General features: G+C 36.4%; 1 protein-coding gene across 2 annotated transcripts in view; it reads left to right on the top strand.

Annotated features, from left to right (window-relative positions):
• LOC148945852 (uncharacterized) overlaps positions 1-13,165 on the top strand; it is a 78,186-nt gene extending 65,021 nt beyond the window's left edge. For both annotated transcript variants that reach the window (XM_089097852.1, XM_089097853.1), the window contains exons 11-14: positions 6,676-6,793; positions 9,970-10,111; positions 10,959-11,097; positions 13,028-13,165. In XM_089097852.1, coding sequence (XP_088953978.1) covers positions 6,676-6,793; positions 9,970-10,111; positions 10,959-11,007 — 309 coding nt within the window. In that variant the 3' untranslated portion in view covers positions 11,008-11,097; positions 13,028-13,165. The remainder of the gene's footprint in view (positions 1-6,675; positions 6,794-9,969; positions 10,112-10,958; positions 11,098-13,027) is intronic.
• The last annotated feature ends 11,272 nt before the right edge of the window (positions 13,166-24,437 follow it).

Raw genomic sequence — 24,437 nt, 5'->3', positions numbered from 1 at the left:
CATTAAAAGTTGACAAATAACTTGTGACAGCGGGTGGATAGAGCAGCGCCTGCAAATTGCAGGAACGATTCTATTCCGGTTGTTCTAAGGACTATATATAATAATATCATAATATAACAATAATTATATAATAAAAATGTCATTAAATAATAAAATAATGAGTAATTTAGATAATTTTGCTAGTATTTTTTTTACACTGACAGAAAGGAAAGGTTTGGCTTCAAACAGTTGGAACTAACGAAATAAGGTTAAGGGAAGACCCTTTCCTGTTGTCCCAGTTTTTTCAAATTAAAGTAAAGAGCGGCGTTTAAACTTAAATGTTTAATTATCATCTAATGTACGTGAAGCTATCCTTGTTCTCGCCCTTTACGTCGAAGTCTGACATGTTGTATTATGTACTAATCATTCTCTCAATAAAAAATAAGCTCGATTTTAGCGTCAATTTCAAGAGCAGCGTTCTCTCAAGCATCAGATTATTCCCGCTAATTTTCAAGCTTAAACCGCGGTATTGCCTCTAAAAAAATTTTTTGTTCACAATTAATTCCAATTAGAATCAAACGTGACTATTTGATCTTGTCAATAATTTTTTATTTTTGACATATCTCTAAGAACAAATGTTGAACCAACTTGAATATATAAAGCGAGCTAATTAGAAAAAGTAGTTATTATAACTCACATGAGAGTGAAATTTCCCTATTCTGTAGGAAACCAAAATTTTGTAAATTTGTCCGTGAGCATATTTTTCTGGCTTTTTCGTATGGTTTATGTTGGGACTCTGTATGACCAGGGACGTGAACCTCACCCCCTTTTGTTATGCATTCTTATTCAAATTATTAAATAAAATTTGTTTTCTTATTTCCTCCCTCCGATTTTTAAAATCAGAGGAGGGATTTTTTTAAATCTTATTCTCCCCCCCCCCCAAAGAAAATACCATCTTGGAACTATCCCTCTGTACAACCGGTGGCCGGCGTTTACCCCCCCCCCCCCCCCGTCAAATACTCCTCCGTGGAAAATACCCACCCCCGCGGGAAAATTACCCCCGCGGAAAATACACCCCCCCCCCCTGTAAGTATCCCACCCCCTCAGCGGAACATCCCCCTCCCCCCAAAAAATACCCCCCCCCCCCAAAAAAATACCCCCTTTGGAAAATAAGGCTTTCCAAATTTGAGAATTTTATTTGAGTTTTTTTTTTAATTTCCTTAGGGGGATGGAATTTTGGTACTCATGTATTATGCGCCTTTCACTCTAGTTTACGCTGTGTAAAATTCGAGAACACACCGGTTTTTTTGTTAGTTTCTTCGTTACTTTAAAAATAAATTTGCACATTAGGGGGGTAAGCATAACGGGTCTACATTCAAAATATGTTTAGTACAATTATTCTGCATATTAGGTATATAAACAAATAAGTGTATTTTAAAGCCAAATATACGGCCTTGAACACAGTGAAATAGCATAAATGAATATAGTGAATGGAGGGGGGGGGTTTAACCCCCGAAAAATGCCCTCCCCCACAAAAATACCCTATCTCCTCCTTTGGAAAGTAACCACCGCGGAAAATACCCCCTCCTTGGAAAATACCCTGGTGGAAAATATCCTCCCCCTCCCTGGGGAAAATAAAGTTTCTAAATTTGAAACTTTTATTTGAGTTTTTTTATAGTTTTGTTGAAAAGTGCTAAGGAACGGGAAAAATAGGAATTTACACACCAGAAGTGTCTTAAAAACTAAGCAAAAAAACCCATAGTGCTTATTAGTCTAAAATACTGTCAAAATTACAGTTGTAATTGTTTCCCAAATCAATTTAATGCTTTCTTCTTTTCTATCCATAAATATATTCTTTCATAACTATAGGTCTGTACTGTTGTAGCTGCAATCAGTGCAGATTTTTCATTTTATCTAAAGGGCAACAAGTGTATTTTTTTTTAAACTGACATTATGAATTGAGATTGAGTAAAAGTATGGGTATCCTTAATTACAGCATGGAGCAATCTAAGGATATTTCCTTGTGAAGCTCCTGAGTTGATGTTTGCAGTTGCTCTTGTTTAGTGACCAGGTGCATTAGGTGCAGTTGGTAGTCCAACTGCACCCTAGTCAAGTTTGCACTCCCTTAAGGACCACTCAGCATCTAACCTTTGTTTGAAAATGTCAACAGATTCACCAATAACTGTGTCTTCAGAGAGTTTATTCCAACTGTTGTCAATTCTTGAGGAAAAAAAAAACAAAAAAAAAACATGTATTGTCAGTTTGATACACATATTGTGATATCTATTCCTTATAGTCTTAATACTTCTTTATTTGTTGAAGTCAAAAAGTGAAAACATTTAAAATGTATTTTGTTTTCAGTAAAGCGCAAATTACTTTCTGGTCTTGAGGTGTGGGGGTTGTCAGCCCTACTCATGCTAATTGTTGTGATTTTGAGTTTGAATAGGCTATTTATTGTTATTTCTGTTCGTTTTGGGTTCAATTCACGTATTTATGGTGATTTGTGGTAGTTTTACGCTTGGAAAATTATTTGAATTTATTTCTATTCATTTTTGACTTAACGAGGCCATGGGTATCAATAAGGGGGGGGGTCATTGCCCCCACCTGGAAATTTTGGACAATTTAATTATTATAAGGAAACCAAAGGGAAAAAGCAGAATAGGGAAAAACTATGGAAAAATTTTTGTTGCCCCATTGTTGGCTGCCTGCCAGTAGATTTTGACATATAAGTTCTAATTTGTGACTGAGTGACCCCTAACAAGTTTTCCACGAAAAATTTTTCTATATGATTTGGTTGGAGCAATAAAAAAAACAAAAAACTTCTTCATAGTAATAAATGGATAATATCCTTGTTAATAACGAAAGTATAAGAGCCTAACTATTGATATCATTCAGTCAAAGAATCAGCTTTTTATGGTGATTTTGAATTTTGAATTTGAATTTTTTGAATTCGAAACAAGCCGTTGAAAGTAGTAGTTAAAAGGAAAATGAATGGCCAAGAATTGTTCGCTTTACCTCATCGACTCTTCTCTTGTAAAAGATTTTCGCTTCTTTTTTTCAGACTTTTTTTTGCTCCAACCAAATCATATAGAAAAAATTTTGTTGAAAACTTGTTAGAGGTCACTCAATCATAAATTAGAACTTATATTTTTCCTTATTATGGGTCAAAATCTACCGGCAGGCAGCCAATAACGGGGCGACAAACATTTTTTCCATAGTTTTTCCCTATTCTGTTTTTTTCCTTCGGTTTCTTTATAATTACTATATAGTCCCAAATTTTCAGGTAGAGGCCATGACCCCCTCCTGCCCCCTTGCCGGTGCCCATGGCCTCGTTAAGTCAAAAATGAGTAGAAATAAATTCAAATAATTTTCTAAGCTTAAAACTACCATAAAACCCCATAAATAAGTGAATTGAACCCAAAATGAACAGAAATAACAATAAATGAGCTATTCAAACTCAAAGTAGCAACAATTACCATGAGTAGGGCTGACAACCGTCACACCTCCTCAAGACCAGAAAGTAATTTGCACTTTACTGAAAACAAAATACATTTTAAATGTTTTCATTTTTTTGACTTCAACAAATAAATAATTATTAAGACTATAAGGAACAGACATCATAATATGTATATCAAGCTTACAATACACGTTTTTTTTTTTTTTTTTTTTTTAATTAAATTTAAAACTATTTTATGGTCTTAATAATAAATGGGTGTTTTAAGCCAAAAACCTTTTACTTTTTGCTCGTTTTAAGTTTGGCTAGGCTATCTATTGTAATTTCTGTTAGTTTTGGGTTTCATTTATTTGTTAATGGTGATTTGTGGTAGTTTTACACTAGGAAGATAAGAAAAACAAACTCGTAGAATTTGACAACGCTTTTGTCCGTAAAAACTTAAACTATTTAGAATGTGTTGGTTCCCAAAGCCAACTATCGTTTCAAAGGATAGCCAAACCTTCTTAAACTTTTCGGTGCCATATGTTTTAGCTTAATTTTGATGATTGTTTGCCTAAATTGTTTTTCTTCTTCAATTTTTTTTTTAATTTGGAACCCGCTACTGCCAAAAATCGCAGAAGTTCATATGGAAGTCTTTTCAACACAAATGGATTTATGTTTTTTTTTTCTAAGTTTTTAAGACGCTCTGGTGTGTAGATTCCTCTTTTTCCCGTTCCTTAGCACTTTTCAACAAAACTATAAAAAAACTCAAATAAAAGTTTCAAATTTAGAAACCTTATTTTCAACTGGGGGGAGGGTATTTTCCGCGGGGGTTACTTTCCGAAGGAAGGGGGGGGGGTATTTTTTGGGGAGTTAAACACCCCACCCCTCCGATTCTGTATATTCATTTATGTTGTTTTACTGTCTTCATGGCCGTATATTTGGCTTTAAGATACACTTATTTGTCTATCTATCTAATATGCAGAATAATTGTACCAAACACATTTTGGATGCAGACCCGTTATGCTTACACCCCCCCCCCCCCTAAAGTGCAAATTTATTGCGCAAATTTATTTCTAAAGTAATGAAGAAACTAACAAAAAAACCGGTGCGTTCTTGAATTTTACACAGCGTAAACTTGAGTTAGTGGCGCATAATACACAAGTACCAAAATTCCATCCCCCTACGGAAATAAAAATAAAACTCTAATAAAATTCTCACCTTTGGAAAGCATTATTTTCAACGGGGGGTATTTTTTTGTGTGTGGGGGGTATTTTCCACGGGGGTGGCATTTTCCACCGGGGGGGGGGGGGTTCGCCTAGAACATGTACAACCATCTTTTGATTAAAAACAGAAAACTCAGTTATATCCTAATCGATATGTCATGGGTTTTTACATGGCAATTTTACAAGAGTAAAATTGCTGCATGAACAAAAATTATTTATTTAATTTTATATAATTTAAAAATTTATATAATGTTCCATTAATTTTGTTTTCACTATCATTATCGTAAATTTTCTTTTCTGTGATCATATAGCGATTCTTCTTCGCTTCGCAGTTTCTTAGTTTTTTTTTCAAAATATGTTTTATAATTTCCAGTTACTATGTAACTGAACTTGTAATTTTCAGTTGCATGATGAATTTTTTAAGCTGTATCGCTCTCGCTCAATCTTGGACAATCTTGTTCTCTGTTCTCGAACTGCAAAAAAAGGGCAGGCTTTTTGCCAAATTCTGATATTAAGCTCAAATAATTGAGGGTAATATTGAAGAGAGAGTAGAAAAATGAGGTATAGGGAGCATTTCTAATGTATAAACCTAAAAAATTCTGCCATAGGAGAATTATATTGAATTAAACTGCAAATAGTACATTAGTGTTAGAAAAATGAGGTTCTGTTTAGCTTCACTGGAATACTTGGTTTCGCTTTATGAAGGAATAGTTGACTAGAAGTCTTATTTTGAATAAAAGAAGGTTGGCAGGTTGCCAAAGATTATCCTTTTCGGCCAACCATCTTGGGCTAAACGAAAAGCAGGTCCTCCCTGGTTAGGACGGGATGATGTCATAAGGAGAGATTTAAGGGCAATGGGAACTCCATGGGAGGGTTTAGAGAGGGAGGCTTTGAATAGATGTGGATGGAGGAGGAGTGTGCGTAGCTGCGTTGATCTTAGGCGGTTTGGTACTGCAGTAAGTTGTTATTAGTAGTAATAGTAGTTTATTCTTAAAAGGGCTTTTTCCCCTAAATATAAAGAAGGACCTTCTAGAAGGTCCTTGAAAAACTTATCTTGTATTATTTAACGAACAAAAAGTATATATATATATATATATATATATATATATATATATATATATATATATATATATATATATATAAAAAACAGTCTAGATCTGTCATGACTTTGAAAATTTTTTGTTAGGGCCCTAATTTTGAAAAAAAATAATTAATCATATGAATGACGTCCCCATACTTGGAATAGTTAAAATAAAATTTGCTGATGATGAGTGTCAGTGCTCAGAAATCCAGTCTAGCTATTTTTATTTATCGTTATCAGTTTTTGGTAAAGTTTCGTCTAAGTTTTTCATAAAATTTTCAACGTCTGAAATTAAGGACATGTGTGTACGCCCTCTAGAAAAATTTGAAAAAGCTCCTTAAGAATGTAACTCTTTTATTACACCAATTCCTCCATTCTCTATGGAAAAATATTTGATCTCTGTACTCTGTATGAACCAGTGTAAACCATTGTGTATAGGAGATTTTACCCTGCCTTCAATTATATATGAGGAGACTACGCCTTCCTCTACTTTATTAGTTTCATCACAAATAGAAGTTTGACTATTAGAAGAGGCCACGCCCTTTTCTTACTGGGTATTGTTTCAATAAAAGAATGAAATGATACGAATCGGACAAGAATAGGAATAAGAATGGAAAAAGAATAAATGAATAATAAAAAGAAAAAATAGTTCGAGGGCCAATAGAATAGAATAAGAAAACAAATATAATAGAATATGATGTTGAAAAATAAAATAAGACCAGAGAATAAAAACAGAATAAGAATTGGAAAAATAAGAGTAAAATGATAAGAACAAGACAGGAATAAGAAAAGAAAAAGAAAAAATGGATAAGAAAAATAGAAGGTGGCTCTACTTTAGACTGAAGGATCCTTATTTCCGCTATTCAATAATTACGATGAGCCACTACACCAATTAAATCTGAGGGGCTGACTTGTATCGCATTTTCATTATGTCTAATCTATTTGTTTATTTATAGAAGACAGGCAGTTGGAACTCTATGCATGTCAAATTGGCATGGGGGATCTATCATCATCAGCAGCGGGCTCGAACAGTTGGTGACCCCAAGCGAATTGCATTTGCTATTCATTCTTCATGTAAGCTTTTTATTTCTTTTTTCTCTTCTTCTCTTCTTCCCCTCTTTCTTTTTCTTTTGAAATTCTCTTTTTTTCTTTTTGAGATGTAATATCTTTTGATTTTCACTGTAAAGATTAATGATGTTTTTTGAAGGTGAAATAAGCGTCATAAATAGACTAGTTTACGAAGTCGATAAATGGCATTGAATAACAAGATACTCTGCCCGACAAGGTCATACAGAATAACACCACTACTATTGCAGCACCAAGCCTCCTGAGGCCAACACAGCTACGCACGCTCTTTCTACATCCCAATCTATTCAAAGCCTCCCTTTTTACACCCTTTTTTGAATTTCCTATTTCCTTTAAATCTTTCTTTATGACATCCTCTTAACCCAGACGAGGACAACCTGCTTTCCGTTTAGCCCTATACGGTTGGCCGAAAAGAACAATCTTCGGTAATATGTCATCCTTCATCCACACAACGTGCCCTAGCCACCTCAACCTTTCTTTCATTATAGCCCTAGAGAGCAGTATTGAACCACATTTTTCGTACAGCCTATTGTTTGAAATACGGTCAGTCACTGGCCGAGTGCCAAGAACAATCCTTAAGTAATTTCTCTGGAAAACATCTAGCAAATCTTCATCTGCTTTTCAAAGCGCCCATGCTTCAGAACCATATTTGACTACTGCCATCACTGTAACTTCTAATATTCTAATCTTGGTTTGCAGACTTATCTTCTTATTCTTCCAAACTTTTTTTTAACTGTGAAAAAAATACCCTGAGCCTTGATTTTGGATTTTTAGCATCTTCACTGCTCTCATCATCTCCACCGCCAATACTACCAAGGTAAGTGAAGCTGCCCACTTGATCAATCTTTTCAACACCCAACGTCACCTTTTAATCTTCACTTATTCCTAGCCTTAGTGACTTTCACTAACCATTAGGTACTTCCCCTTTTTCAAAAATCATATTCATAATCTTCAGTAACTTATTTCTAACCTCAGAGCCACCATATTTAAGAAACTCATTTACCACCACATCAGCACCTGGAGCCTTATTATTTTTTAGTCCTTTTAGTGCTGTCGCTAATCCCTCCTCACAATACAAATCTTCCTTAACATACAAGGTATCACAAACTTTTTCATTTTCCTCTATATCTTTTCTTGCAACTCTATCTCGGTTTAGCAAATTCTCAAAATGTTCTGCTCATCCCTCTTAATTCTTTCCTTATCGCTAGTTAGGGCCCCATTCCTATCTTTAACTAGGTCAGGTCCAGGTCACTCTCAATTTATTGACATGCCAGTACAATATTTTACTATTATGCCGTCTAGCTGCATCTTCCAGATCCTCGGCAATTTTATCCATGGCCTCTGCTTCACACGTCCTTAAATCGTATTTTAATGCTTTCTGCTTTACATTCCTTTTATTTTCATATGATCTATCACTCAGATGATTCTTGTACAAGTCCTTTGTCCTTTCTATTACACATAAAGCTCTATCACTAATATTCTTAGTTGCAGTTCCAGCTTTCTTCCCTATGACACCTGTTGCAGCAACTTCACAATTTTTTTTTCTAAAATTATTCCAAAAATTTTCCACTTTATCTAATTTTAAACCCTCAAGTTTAGTATTCTGTTTCTGAAAAGTTTCTCTCAAATTCTCGTCCTGGAGTCTACCAACATCATAACTTCCCGGGAGGTAGTTGCCCTTCCAAAATTTGAGCTTTAAATTAACCCTTGACACTACTAGATTGTGATCTTTACTTTTAACATCAATAACAGCACTCCTATTTACCTTAGTATCTCGCATTAATCCTGTCAGCCTTCGGTTTACTATAACATAGTCAATAAGGTTTGCTGTCTTACCATCACGTGAATACCATGTTAACTTATGAGCCATTTTATTACAAAATACCGTGTTGGTTATAACTAGATAGTTATACCTACAAAGTTACAAAAGTCTGTATCCATTACAGTTTTCTTTTCATATACCAAAGTTACCTAGGCTAGGATACCATCTATCCCTATTTCTACCGACCTGGGCGTTGAAATCTCGTGTGTACATTTAAGGAGCCTTCTTCCTCCTCCGCCTACACTTATGACCCCATGCGACTGTGCCCTAGTTTCTATTATGGATCCCCAGGGACAAGGTCCCCCTTGGTCCGTGTCTCCTATGGAGGTACCATACATGTTTGTAGGGCGTTCGCCTATCGCCACCTGGGGACACGCTGAGTGACCTGGGGGAGGCCAGGAACACAAGTTAAGACACCTAAAGCCATGACAATAAAATGAAAGCAGATTTCCAAAATGATAATAGAAATTATTGTTACTATAATAGAAACTTAGATTACATGTTATAGCAACCACACTAATGAAGTGAAAGAAGCTAAGTAGGCCAGCTTTTAACATCTAACATCGAATTCTAACTTTGACCTATGATATCGAGTTCTAACATAATATAAAATAGTTCAGTTGTTGAGTTTCCTCTTTTCATTTATTTGCTTTACGCCAAACTTAAATAAAAATTGGATGTATGCATTAAAGACAGACACGTTCCCCTGGTTAAGGATTTAATTTTATGTTTTAAAGGGGACCAGGGACGAAGGGGGGGGGGGGTACTCGAGGCCCAAATACTCCAAAAAAAAGAAAAAGAATAGTGGTATATTCTGAAATCATGTATATTATGTATATATACTGAGATGGTTTGGCTACACAATGCGCAGACCAGATGACCATATAAGTAAAAGATGCCTCAAATGTCTACCACTACGACACGGAAGAAGAGTGCAGAAGGCATAAAGACGTGGCTCGCGACAGTGGAGTTTGATCTGGAGCCAATTGGAGGGTTCAGAGAATACGGCCGTCTTTGGGATCGTCAGTGACTGGAGATCGTAGAGCCTGCCACCCTGGAGTGAAATCTCTGGAAGGAGACAAGTCGTCGTCTGCTTGGCGCCACGATGAGCATGAATGCGGCTGGAACGTGCAACAAGTACAAGCACATACATTTATGGCGCATAAAAAGTCAAATTGACGTTACAGTCGCTGGGTATTTTCTTTTACAGGGACAGGTAACATGCATGTCGGTCAACCTGGCAAAACCCGGTACGCCTTGTCCTTCTTGGATACGTTCCTGGCTACCAGAGTGCTTGCATTCGGAGTATTTCACATAATGATTAAAATCTTTTCTATTATAGCAACAAGCAGCAGTGGACCAAGTGCGTCAGCTAAAGCTCCAGTAAAGCCAGTGGTGCCTACAATGTATCCGTGGCTTAACCCCAAAACCACTGGTGGACACTCCAAACCAGTCCTACATGCCACCTCCTACTCAAGCTGCAGGTAAAAATCTTAAGCTAATTGCCGAGACGCATATTTAATTTTATACCTGAAATGTATAGGAAAATTAATGCTTCAATTTTACTTGTTGTTTATATAGAAGTTTTTTTGTTGTTGTATTCTTAGTCACTTGGTAGCCTCAATGTTAGAATAACTGGAGAAGAAAATGGCTATGACGCATGGGAAACTTTTGTTTTAAGAGCTTTCGCTCTTTTAGATTTTTTCTTGCTAGAAAACTCATTCCACTTTTATAATTACGTCTTTTCTGATTTTCCAATTTTACTTTTATTTCAAACTTTGGCAACAATATTCAGATTGATTCATGTAGCCTAGATTTTGAAAGATACTTTGTTTTTGGTATTATTGTTGACAAATGCCATTTTTTGGTATTTACATTAAAAAAAAAATAATGGTAAAAACCTAAATTTGGGCATTAGTGGCCATTTTCTAATGTGTTGTACTTGAAAAAAAGCTGCATTGCAATGGAGAGTTGATATAGAAAAGCGATTAATGTTAGGTTTGGAGGCTACATCTCACTTGGCAAACATTTGTAGCTCTAAATTTTATCCTTCTTTTCATTGGCTTAAAGCTTCACTTTTGTAATCAATCAGATTGAACTTATCATTCCTTTCTTTTTATTGGCTTAAAGTCTCATATATTGTAACCAATCAGGTTGGGCTTTTCTTTTTTTATTGGCTTAGAAGTTCGATTTTTGGGACACACAACCTTTGCTTGTTTTCTCATATATATATATATTTTTTTTATAAGAAACCTGGTATAATTCAGAATTGGTCTCCCATCCCGCCACCCTGTATATAGGTATCATTCCTATTAAATTTTTTATTTCCAGCTTCTTATGGGATACCTTCTTCCATGTCCAGTCCTTATGCACCCTATAGTTTTTCATCCGTCGGGCCTGCATCTTATAGTTCGTCCCAGCCTGTTAAGTCTACACCAGCTCCATCTCCTAGTATTGATCCATGGACGAGGTAATTGCATGAATTTGTTTTAAACTAATAATAGTTGTTTTATCATAGGCAGCATATCGCTGCCTAAGTAAAGAGCGATGTAGGCACAACGTATTATTATTATTTTTTTTTCAGTGAAAAATATAGTATAATTAAGCATTAAATTTTATATACTGTGTAATTTTCATTTTGGGCCTTCTCGAAGATACAGGTTAACAAGATTTCTAATCGCATGACAACGCTGCACATGTTTTGTGGATTGTCATCAGTTATATGACTCAAATGTATATTTAAAGTCATACTTAGGTAACTAATCACGATGGACTTTTATTTCTATCATTGACAAAGCTAGACAAATCTGCTTCCAATGCTTATGGAGCATATTAGTAAATATGCTCCTTTTATACTAGGCCCTTACCATCGCCTCATCTGTCTATATAGTTAGTGTTTTATTGTTAAACTTGTGTGTTGTTCTTTTTTCTGTTCCTCCACTCCCTTTTTTCTGTGTAGTGGCTTATAAATAAATTATAATTAGTATATATCTGAGAAAACGTAATACATTCAAAAATTGTTGTTTAAAAGTAATGTTTATCTGGTGGAAGTAAAGAAGTAATTTTTAGCTTAATCGTAAAAGAAATGGTTTTTACTCTATATGATTCTGAAATGAATATGTGAAGATTATTTTCAAAATGGAGCCTTCTTGGTAGTTATTATAAATATAATTTCAGAAATTTGCGTCTCAACTTGAAATTCTCCGTCCTGTAGACAAAAATAACTGCAGATCTCAGATTATGCTGGATCTCAGTATTGTTTATTAGTTGTTTGTTGTGAGTAATGATAAAGTGGGTTTCTGCATTTGACAACTTATGTTACTAGTTATTGAGATTATGCCGGTTGAGAACCATATTAAAGAAGGATTGCTTTATAAATCATTCTGTCATTTTTATATGATGTTTATTTATTTTCTAATCAACAGGATCACTTACTAATCCCAAAATCAACGGTTGCCTCATGAATCGTGCTTTCACTTTTATCTGATGTTTATGTACTTTCTAACCACCGTGATCGCTTTCTAATCCCTATGAAATCAAATGAAAAGTTGCCTTATAAATTGTTCCTCCATATTTGTATGGTGTTTGTGTATTTTCTAATTGCTAAAGTAATATTATTCTCTTGCTCGATATTGAAACACTAAAAGTTGCTGATATCATGATTGCTGAAAGGCTATAGAAAGTTTTAGAGGTTTCGTGGGCATTGTGACAACTATAACCAAACATCAACAAGTCCTAAAACCACACTCTTTTTTTATGCATGCGTTTTCAGTAAAGCTCTAATTTAGCTTAATCCAACAAAAACTTCCATAAGTTGTGAAAAAAATAATTTTTATTCATTAAAAGTTTCGACTTAGCTCTTCACTCCAATAGGAAAACACTCCTTTAAAACAATTAATTATTAGATAGGAATCGTGAATCAAAGCTCTTTGCAACAGGACAACTTAAATTTCTTTTAGAATGACTGTCGGACTTTACTGTTGAAAGTTTGTTTAGATTATATGATCAATGGATTGTCTTAAATCATGATGAATGGATTGATCGATGGCATGATCAATGGCATGATGAATGGATTATGACCGATCCCAAAAGGGGATTATCTTAAAATTTATCTCGTAGGTCTTCATTCACTGAAGTAGATCTTCATTTGCATATCTGAAGATAGATAAAACTGGACATTATACAGACTAAAAATGAGAACGCACCGACCCAGTCATCTTTTTTGGAGGAGAGGGGGTACGTAAAAGGTAGACCAGCACCTAGTAACTAATTATACTAGTAATAGTACCTAATTACCTGTATTCTGTAAGTTTTCTTTCTGTTTTGGCTTGAATCAATTATACTGTATAACCCCTATTCAGCGACTTTCAGGTTTGGAATAAGATGTGTTTTATTTCTAGGCAGCACAGGACGCCACCAGCCAGTATTGGCTCACTATTGCCTGGTGCTCAGGTTCCAAACTGGCCAAGCCGCTCAGATTCAGCTAGCTCATCACATCGAGAAAAGGACCGAGAGAGGCATCGACGTGAAGATCATAAAAAATTGAGTCACATTCCAAGTCATGTGAACAGCGAAAGAAGGCGGAGTCATTCTCGGTCTCCCTTACATACTGAAGACCAACATCGGACTACAGCTGGACATCGGACAGTATCAGACTACAGTGACTACAATCGGAGTGATAGTTTTGATCTGAAAAGTGGCAGAACCAGTATTGATCGTGGGAAAACAAGTGATATAAATGCTTCCAAGTCAGTGGGTATGAGCAGTGTGTATGACCCACGGACGTCTGTTTCAAATATGTCTATGGCTATGCCATCCTTGCCAGGTTTATCTCTGCAACCTTCTTTGTATCCCAGGGATATGGGCATGAGTGCACTCGATAGAAATATACTGCATGGTTTAAGTGGAACATTCCCTTCCCCGGTGTCCCATCAGATCCTAGATTGAGTGCTTTGGGACTAGACCCTCTTCAACAGGCTTATCTAGCTGACCGAGAAAGGGACGCTTTTATGAAGTTAAATGCCAATAGATATGGACTGAGTTTAGGCTATGGCATGGAGCGCTTTCAAAGTCCAGGCCTAGATATTAGGGAGCTTGAAAGGGCTAAGTTAGCTGCTGCACTGGGCCTAGGAAGCTCAGGTATTTTTAATCCCCAAACACCTGGCTCATATTCCGGCTTAGGGTTGCCCCCAGTGTCAGCCCCTAGCTTGCCTTCATCATCCTACCCTGGGTTTTCACATTACCCTAAACCGCCTAGTGCTACGTCTTTTGGGTATGGGGTATCTAGCGTCTGGTATACCATCCATGTTAACTCCAGTTAGTCGTTCGTCTGGCTTAGGTTTTGGAATTGGTTCCGGAATGGGACTGGGTCAATCTTCTGTTAATGGACTCTATGCCCCTGGAAATAATACCTTCCTTCCACCATCTCTTAGGGGTCCTATGTTACCACAGACTTTAGGACTCAATGCTTACCCAGGATTACCTGGTATGGGTGTTCGGCCATCTGGTTATGGATTCCCAGGTTTAGATGGGTCTTTAGGTCCAAGACCTCCTTTTTAAATATTCACCTTGCCTACTTAGTAAGTAAATTCATGTATGCATGTTGATTATGCATTTTTTTTCAGTTCTACGGAGTATTAACGAAATTAATTGGAAAGACGGATTTTATGCTTTTACCCAAACTTCAGCTGAGGTTGATCATATTATGAAAAATTTTGCATTTTTTTTTATTAATTGTCGTGTATTTGTGCAATATTGCACATAATATTCGCTAGTTTTATACCTACAATGTATTTTATCTGCATGGTAACGACTCTGTTGATATTATTGACCACTATTAATTTCTATTGTGATTTTGCTGTAAATTTTTTGCATCGTTGTACCTCAAAACGTTTCTTGCGTGCGTTTTCTTTTTTTCCTGCGTTTGTAGATCTTTTGTGATATAAAAGGACTTTTTGCCATACAAAACTGTGTTCAGGACTGTTTAAGACGGTAAGAGCTAATAGACTTTATCGGATAACCAACGATGGATGAAGTGCCAAGGAAAGGGTACTGAATAAGCTTCTTTATTTGATGCTTCACATCCATATGCAACTGGCTGCGTGAGGCAGCTGTTGCACTTGTGTCATTGCTTGATTCCTTCTGACTAAAATAGGGGTTTTTACTAAAAAAAAGAAAGTATTCAACTCTGGAACTTTCCTAGAAAAGTTCAAAATTTCGAAAAAATTTAACTTAAAGCATGTTGTGCGAAAGTGGCCCTATTCTGCATTCTAGTGCTATAATAAAAGTAAGGTTAACCTAACATAACCTGGCTTGGTCACGTTTTACGGATGAAGGCTAAAAATTGTGCTTGCATCTCAGAATATTATGGAAGCACGAAGATTGTACTTCCATCTAGGAAGTACATCGGAATTTAAAGGTAATCAGAGCGTCATAGGAGGGGAAAACAGTGAAACTTTGAATAGATTGGGGTAGAAAATGAGCGGGGCACAGCTGCGTAGGGCTTAGATGCCATGGTGTTGCAGCGATTTGGTATTATTAGTAGTAGTGGTAGCATTCAGGGACGATTTTCTATGTCAGCCCACCTCCCATGCTTAAATTTTAAGTATTTAAAATCTTAATTAAAAGGAGAGCATGGAAGAAGATAAGGCCTACTGGCTTTTTTTGTCTGGTGATGGATGATTTGAGTTGATGAATAAGTTTGCTTTTTTTTTTTCAGTAAAATGCCAATATAAATCATCTTACTTCTAACTCAGATGTAAAATTCAAATTTAATTCAAATATAATTTTACTAATTACACTTTTGAAATTACTCAAATAAATTTTTTGTTCTAAATTTTAATTGTTAAATTGACCATGAAAGGATGCCTCAAGCCTAATTCCCACACGTGGATAGCAATTGATGCAAAGTCCAAAGACTCTGGGTAACTTAGAAGTTACCCATACTCCTTGGTCTACCCTCCTTCATTTTCCACCAATCATATTTTTTTCTCTTTGTAAATATTCTTTATTCGTCAGAGCTGGTGATGTTCTAGCAAAGTAGGCATAAATGCAGGGCAAAGAAAAACTACATAGTCCCTTAAATTTTATTTATAAAAGAATTAAAAGACTTAGTTTTCAAAAAGGAAACAATTTAAGAAAACAATCATGTATGTGGTCCTATTTACAATTCATGGTTTAATTGCGTTCGGTTGATAAATATAATCATAATCTTTTATTTACAGTCTATGATACAAACATATTTTTTACTTGGTACCAGTGGCGGATCCAGGGGTGCCCCCCCCCTAACGTAGCCTAAAGTAGTGTAATTTACTTAATTAACGCAAGATTGCGTTTTGCCCCCCCCCCCCAAAAAAAAAAAATCCTGGATCCACCCCTGCTTGGTACTAAACATATTTATACAATAACAGGGAATCCAATCTCTCCTTGGTATCCATATTACCTGCTTTTCTAATTTTTGATCGCGTGCGATGGTTGTTTTTCTTAATTCAGATGTATTATTCCAAATGAAGGGATGATAGGGGTTTAATCCCCTCTCATATTTAGGGGATGTACTTCTCACGAAAAGCTGGCCTTCACCAGTGAGTGTAGACTGTATGAAAAACAAAATAAACATTCACAATTCAAATGTGGTCGGTGAATAATTTTCAAGGCAGGTAAGAGGGCATTGAATGATTCAATGCACATTACAGAGATTGAGTTCATTTTTCTATAAATGTTAGCTTTACAAAATGCAATTTGGGTCACGGCAGCCAAATTATAAAAGAGGAGTTCAAGTCATTTCCACTGCAGTGGTATTTTTTATTGTATTATTTCTCCTGTTAAACATTTCATGTCTAATAATCAAGGGTGGCAGGTTCGTTTCCAAGATCTCTTTTTCTGGGGGGGGGGGTACCACTTCATATTCAAATGAATTGTAATATAAAATTTAAATTTTTTACTTTAATATTTGAATAAATATAACAAGAAAAATGTATTTACCATTTGCCAGCTTTAAGGGGCCTCCCCCAGGCCACTAAGCGTGTCCCCAGGTGGCGAAGGTGGAATGCCCTACAAATATTTAGGGTGCCTTTAAAGGAGGGAGAGTCCAACGGGGACCATCTCCCTGGAGGTCCAAACAGAAACTGGGCACCCTCGCCTGGGACCATTAATACAGTTGGAGGAGGAAGAAGGCCCCTCAAATGTACAATCAACAGGGCTCACCGGCGTGTCCACACGTCCCGTGAGTTACAAATCTTCTCCCAGTATTGGGTTAAATTGCATGGTGACGCAGAACACCATCGCGGGAGGATCCTCTATAGGCGGCAGCTGCGACAGGACGTAAGATCCAGATCTATGGACAACGGCCTCTGCAAAGGGCTGCCTCGACCCTTTCGGGGTACCTGGGAGACTGGGAACCTTGCGGTCAATTCTATTCCCACTTGAGGAGTGGCGCCCCTCGAGGAAATTATAGCCTAGTAAACGACACAGCATTCGCATGGGTTTCTGATTAATGGATAATTCTTCTGGGCTTAGTCTGTTTTGAGGGGTGTTTTCAGGCTGAAAAATCTCTTCCTAGCTTATTTACCTACTATGGGCTGCCTCCTCGTAGTAGCAAAATATATGTAGGCATGAATATATGAGTTGGAGGCAATAGGCTTGAGACAGTCTGTGTAGGATTTCGACTGTTGTTGATAGAAGAGCATCGCCAAGTGCAGAAAACCATGTTGTGACCAAGATGACAAAGCCTCCATTCCTACTGAAGGTCTGAGGGACTTCTTGCTGTACGGTTCTAAGCCAGCTTAAGCGATTCGATGTAGACTTGAGAAGATATGTGATCCCCGTCCTGCACTGGTATCTAGGATCATTATTTTTTCTGAGGCCATAATCATTTCAATTATTTAAAGAACATGGAAATTGGAATATTACGACGTTAATGACCCTCGTATCGACATTTTGCCTGACGAATTCAGACGATTCGAACTGGGCTTAGCAGGAGTTTCAGAAACTCATATCCCAGGGGTAAGAAGCATGAAATTAGGTGATACAGAATTTTTTTACTCAGGCAGGAAGGATGGGGTGCATAGACAGGGAATAGGGCTCATAATGAATAAGGAAACTGCTAAGTCTTGCTTAGGCTGGGAAGGTATTAATAATAGAATACTTATGGCTCATTTTATGACTAAGTTCAGGGTATCAGTTATAGTAGTATATACCCCTGTTGAGCCGACTGACTAGTGACTCAGATGAATTTTCCTCACAGTTACAGGAGCAAATTGACAGGGTCCCAGGTAGAAATATGATATTTTTGCTAGAAGATTTTAACGCCCAGGTCGGTAGAAATAGGGATAGATGGTATCCTAGCCTCGGTAAATTTGGTATAGGAAAAGAAAACAGTAATAGCTAAAGACTTTTGCAATTTTGTAGGTATAACAATCTAGTTATAACCAACACGGCGTTTGGTAAAAAAAAATGTCCCATAAGTCAGCATGGTATTCACGTGATGGTAAGACAGCAAACCTTATTGATTACGTTATAGTAAATCCAAGATTGGCAGGATCAATGCAAGATACTAGGGTATATAGGAGTGCTACTATTGATGTTAAAAGTAAAGATCACCATCCAGTAGTGTCTAGGGTTAATTTAAAGCTGAAATTTCGGAAGGGTAACCACCTCCTGCGAAGTTATGAAGTTGGTAGACTCCAGGATGAGAATTTGAGAGAAACTTTTCAGGGACAATTGAATACTAAACTTGAAGGTTTATAATTTGACAATTTGGAAGATGGTTGGAATAATTTTAGAACAGCAATTTGTGAAGTTGCTGATGGTGTCTTAGAGAAGAACGTTAGGATTGCAGCTAAGAATATTAGTGAAAAAACTTTATGTTTAATAGAGAGGAGAAGGGGCTTGTACAAGAATTATCTGAGTGACAGATCATATGAAAACAAATGAATGTAAAGAAAGTGGAGAAAGCATTAAAATATGAACTAAGGAGGTGTGAAGTGGAGGTCAAGGATAAAATTGCCGAGGATCTGGAAGATTCAGCTTGACGACATAATAGCAAAACATTGTACTGGGATGTTAATAAATTGAGAAGGAGTAGTCAATCCGGACTTGTCCCAGTTAAAGAAAGGAACGGGGCCACAATCAGTGATAAGTAAAGAGTTAGAGAGATGAGCAGAACATTTTGAGAATGGGCTAAACCGAGAGTTGCACGAAAAGATATGGAGAAAAATGAAAAAGTTTGTGATACCTTGATGAGAAGGAAGCTTTGTTTTGTGAGGAAGAATTAGCGACAGTGCTAAAAGCATTAAAAAATATTAAGGCTCTGGCGCTGATAGTGTAGTGAATGAGTTTCTTAAATATGGTGGCTCTGAGGTTAGAAATAAGTTACTGAAGATTATGAATATGATTTTTGAAAAAGCTGAAGTACCTAAAGATTTCAGTAAAACCTGTAATAAAACCACTGTATAAGAAAGGTGATAACAGTGAGTGTGGTAATTATCGAGACATTAGTCTGATCGCGATAGGTAGCAAATTACTTAGTAATATGATACTTTTTAGACTGAGAGATGCTGTAGACAAGGTTTTAAGAGAAGAACAGTACGGTTCTAGAAAAGGTAGAGGATGTGTCGACGTAATTTTCACTCTTAGGTTAATAATTGAGAAGTCCCTGAGTTGTCAGACACCTTTGGCCCTCAGTTTTATAGATTATGAGCAAGCGTTCGATTCTGTTGATAGAAGAAATTTAGCAAAGGTCTTATCCTTGTATGGTATACAACACAAATACATTAAAGTGATTAGTGCTATGTACGAAAATAACACTGCTGTGGTTAAGGTAGGAAATGAGGTTAGCAGCTGGTTTTATATTAAATTAGGAATTAAGCATGGTTGTGTTCTAGCCCCCTTTATATGGATCATTTTGATGGACTTTGTCTCAAGGAGCACAGGAAAGGCAATGGAAGACCACGGGATCAAATAGGGAGGACAAACTCTCCTGAACTTAGATTATTCTGACGATTTAAGCATCCTAGATGAAAGTGTGAGCAAAATGAATGAACTTTCAGAGGTTTTTGAGTTCAGAGTGCTAAAATAGGTTTAAAAATTAATGTTAAAAAGACTAAGTCACTAAGGCTAAGAATAAGTGAAAATGAAAAAGTGACGTTGGGTAACGAAAAGATTGATCAGGTGGGCAGCTTCATTTACCTTGGTAGTATTATTAGTAAAGACAGCGGGAGCAGTGAAGATGTCAAAAGTAGAATAGCCAAGGCCCAGGGTGCTTTTTCGCAGTTAAAAAAGTTTGGAAGAATAAGAAGATAAGTCTGCAAACCGATACTAGAATATTAGAAGCTACAGTGTTGACAGTGATCAAATATGGCCCTGAAGCATGGACAGTCCGAAAAGTGGATGCAGATTTGCTAGATGTATTCCAGAGGAATTGCTTACGGATTGTTTCTGGGTACCCAGCTGACTGATCGTGTTTCAAACACTAGGCTGATGAAAAAGGTGGTTCAATCCAGCCTTCTAGGCCTATAATGAAAGAAAGGTTGATATGGCTAGGGCACGTTGCGCGGATGACAGATTGCCGAAGGTTGTCCTTTTCGGCCTTCCGTCTAGAGCTAAAGGGAAAGCAGATCGTTCTCGTTTTTTGTGGAGGAAGTCATAAAGAAAGCTTTAAAGGAAATAGGAACTTCCTGGGAGGGTATAAAAAAGGAGATTTTGAATAGATTGGGATGGAGGAGGAGCATGTGTAGCTGTGTTGGCCTCGGGCGGTTAGGTGCCTCGGTGAGATGTTAGTACGTAGTAGCTCGCGAGATAGCAAGTGAACTCAGATTAGCTCTCCACCTAATTACCTAAGTGTTAAAAAATAGATTTTTGTTTCGTCCTATATTATTTTGTGTGTTCCCTAACACCTCACATATCGTCACACAGCTTTACAAATAGCCTAACTTTTAATTGACTGTTATTTATGAAGTTTAAAACTTCTGTTATTATTTAAAAACATAGTTAAGTTCCACACTTATATTTGTATGTATCAGAGAAGCTCTGTGGAGCAATCACTACACTAAGGGAGCATCAGGGGGTTTCCACTTAGTGTTTGAAAGTCAGTTTTGTTTACCGATATTGCCTGTGTCCGTTATTACAAAGAATAAAGCAATTACTCCGCAATATGCTGTTTTCATTTTGAACTTTGTCACTTACTTTAAGAATTGTACTGCCAGGAATGGGCTTGGCTATGTTAGTTGCATCATCTATTTGTAAGGCGGTAGTGCACATTTTCTACTTAGTGTTGAAGAGCGGCAAAGTCCTCCAAGTTTGGTCATTTCATGCACAGTGCCTGTTGGAATACTGACGCAAAATTTGAAACCAATTTTCTAACCCGGTCTAATTATGGACACCTTCCGATGTATCAATAAAGTTAATACGGCTATCCACAAAGTTCATAAACTGTTTTGTTTTGTTTTCAAGAAAGTAAGCAAATTTTAGCAGAAGACTTCTGAGATTTCAAATAAACCACATTTATGTAATATAATAATGCGTGTCTTGATATACGATAGCGTCTACTTGTTTAAATCTTTCGATTGGTAAATGTCAGGGTCAGACTAAAAAGCCTTTTGACCTAAAACCAACTTAGAAGTACTGACCTCTAAGGCTAAAAAGCTTAGAAAATTGCAAATAATCCATATAATTTTGACGAAAAAATGTTCTGCCTTTATTATATGTTTTCAGGCTCTCTTTATTTATTTCAGTCTTATTTTCAATAATTCGATTTTGACATGTAAACTATATGCTTTCTGTGATAAAACGTCTCGCTTTAGAACTTGCTTTAACGTTTTTTTGCTATGCATATTAAAGAATTTTCTTTTGACTAAAAATTTATTAAAAAACAACTTAGGGAGATGGTTTTCTGTGCTGGTCTGATTAGTTAATTTATATGCTGAAAAGATGTTGAAATTCTTGTAGGCGGGATACAATTTGTCGCATGAAACTCGGTGGAAAACTTTTATTATGCCTAAATTAAGCTAGGGGTCTGTAACTTCAATCGATTGCAAGAACCTGGTGTAAAAAAGAATTCTAAAAAGTTTCGCGGAATAAAATCAACACAAAATGTGTAGCTGAATTATTTTTTTCACATTTTGTAACGAAATGTGACGCATAAATAGTAAAAAGAAACAGAAAACTATGATAAACTGAATGTAACTTTCACCTTTCTTAACGAGTTGAATCACAATTTAAGTCCTTTCACAGTTTTATAGATTATGAGCAGATGTTTGATTCAGCCGATAGAAGAGTTTTAGCAAAGGTCCTATCCTTGTATGTTATACCAGACAAAAACATTAAAGTGATTAATGTAGCTGGTCTAGATTTATCTTCACTGGACTATGCTCATAGTATTTTTAACTTAGTCGTTCTTTTTTTCGTAAGTTGTTTTTAACGTGGTGAAAAATTGATATGAGAAAATTGCGCTTTCAATCGTAAAGGAAGTAATATAGACCCAGATGTAAAACTAGATGACAAGACAGCAAAACCTTTATCTAGTATAGTAAATCTATGGTATAGGCAGGGGCGGCCCGAGGGGGGGGGGCGCTGCCCCTTCAACGTTTTTGGCATTTGGTAAAATTTTCGCTGAAGGCGGAAAATTTGGCAGAAATCTTGCAAAAATTAGCAAAATTCTTGATTTCTGCATAAATCAGGTAGCGATTCGGTAGAATTTACGGAGATCTCCCCCCCCCAATGAAATGAGTCTCGGGACGCCCCTGGATATAGGGCCACCGTTTAAGTATGGCTTTGAGTTGATATACTAGCAGAGTAGTAAGTAAGTATGACGGCACTAGACCCTCAAGGTCAAAACCGGCGGTGCTGATCTCCGTTCGTGGCCCATCAGCAAGGAAAGCTTAGGGAATGTAAAAGCTTCGTGCTGTCAATATCTCGAAATTTCCAAAATGGTGTGTCATGAACATATTTTGACAAATAAACCTAAATCATATACTTGTTTCGGCTCTTTAAAGATTACTCATTAGGCAAAAAGGTAAGGTAGAATTTCTTCAGCTTTTAATTATTGAAAAAAAAAACTTCTAGGAAATATATTATTGCGTGAAACGACGAAAAATTTCCTCCATTGCTATCCCAGTCCAAAGAGGAAGCCTTAATTAAAAGCGACCAGGTGGCACTTCAGAGAAAAATTTTGAAGCTAATTTTCGAAACAAGGAATATTAAGACCAACGCTTGTAGTATCTCTTCGGTATGAAAGAAAATGTAGCTATTGGTCGTTAGTTTAATGTAGGAACTTTATATGGTGTCTTATCCATCGCTTTAGGAAGCTTTGCCAATCACAAACTATCCATTCGGAAGAAAAACTGCCTTTCAAGACCAACTAGCAGAAAACTATTGCAAATATTGACTATAAAAGCAAGTTATTTGAAAACTGACCGGCTCTCCATTGGCATTAGCCATGTGGTATCACTTACTTTCTTGCAAGGTTTTCAAAATACCCAATTATTTGATGAAGCGAGTAATTTGCGAAATAAAAGAGAAATTCAAAGGTTAATCCAAAGTCACGAGTGTGATAGTTTGAATTTGGCGCTCAAACTCACAAGCCAGGAAAATTTCCCTCTATCGGATGGAGTTGCCAAGTCTTGCCAATTCTTCTATTTCACGATTGATCATCTGGAAACTGTTTACTGGTCAGGTGGAGAGCTAATCTGAGTTCACTTGCTATCTCGCGAGCTACTACTAACATCTCACCGAGGCACCTAACCGCCCGAGGCCAACACAGCTACACACGCTCCTCCTCCATCCCAATCTATTCGAAATCTCCTTTTTTATACCCTCCCAGGAAGTTCCTATTTCCTTTAAAGCTTTCTTTATGACTTCCTCCACAAAAAACGAGAACGATCTGCTTTCCCTTTAGCTCTAGACGGAAGGCCGAAAAGGACAACCTTCGGCAATCTGTCATCCGCGCAACGTGCCCTAGCCATATCAACCTTTCTTTCATTATAGGCCTAGAAGGCTGGATTGAACCACCTTTTTCATCAGCCTAGTGTTTGAAACACGATCAGTCAGCTGGGTACAATTAGTGCCTATTTAATTCATTTTTCGTATTATTTAGTATAATATTTTTGTATTATTTTGAAACGAATCTTGATTTTATATAAAATACATGGATACAGAATCCGTTTTTCGCCGAAAAAGATGGCAAATTTGGATCAACAAGTAATAGGAAAGAAAACTTTCTTGGATCTTGTTATATTTCTTTAAACATAAATTATGGAATGTATCTTCTAATCATTTTGTAATTTTTGAAATTTTATTTTTATTAAAATAGAGTAGAGGGGACAGTTAAAAAAATTTATTAATTATTAATAACTAAGTAATAAATTATTTATTAAGTATTAAACTGAAAATGATTTTGTTAATAAATGAAAATTTTGTCAAAAATTAGCACACCAAATTTTGTGGGAGGCCGGGGGGGGGGGGGGAGTAATCAGGATTTCACCCCAGACGCAAGAGAAGCCAGAACCGACTTTACACATCAATATGAGACAATAAGCTAAAGTTACAATTCGTTTTATTTATTTGAAAGTTTTTCCAACTAAATTATTTAGTACTATCTTCCTGTTTTCTACAATTTCGTCTGATTCATCTCTAAACCTGTGAAAATTGTGATTTTCTGAATAATTTTTGATTTTTCAAACCCCATCCACCTAATACATATTCAGGAAGGAGGTTCATATACTTTCTTCTACATGAATAGTTTTCATTGACTGTAGAAAATAAAGTAAATATAAATATTTATTGAAACTAATTGGAGAAACACAAAAGCTTTTACGC

This window comes from Artemia sp. Qi Xiang Cuo, chromosome 12, assembly GCF_049724085.1.
Source record: "Artemia sp. Qi Xiang Cuo chromosome 12, ASM4972408v1, whole genome shotgun sequence".
Classification (NCBI taxonomy): domain Eukaryota; kingdom Metazoa; phylum Arthropoda; class Branchiopoda; order Anostraca; family Artemiidae; genus Artemia; species Artemia sp. Qi Xiang Cuo.
This window is presented reverse-complemented; position numbering and strand designations above follow the sequence as displayed.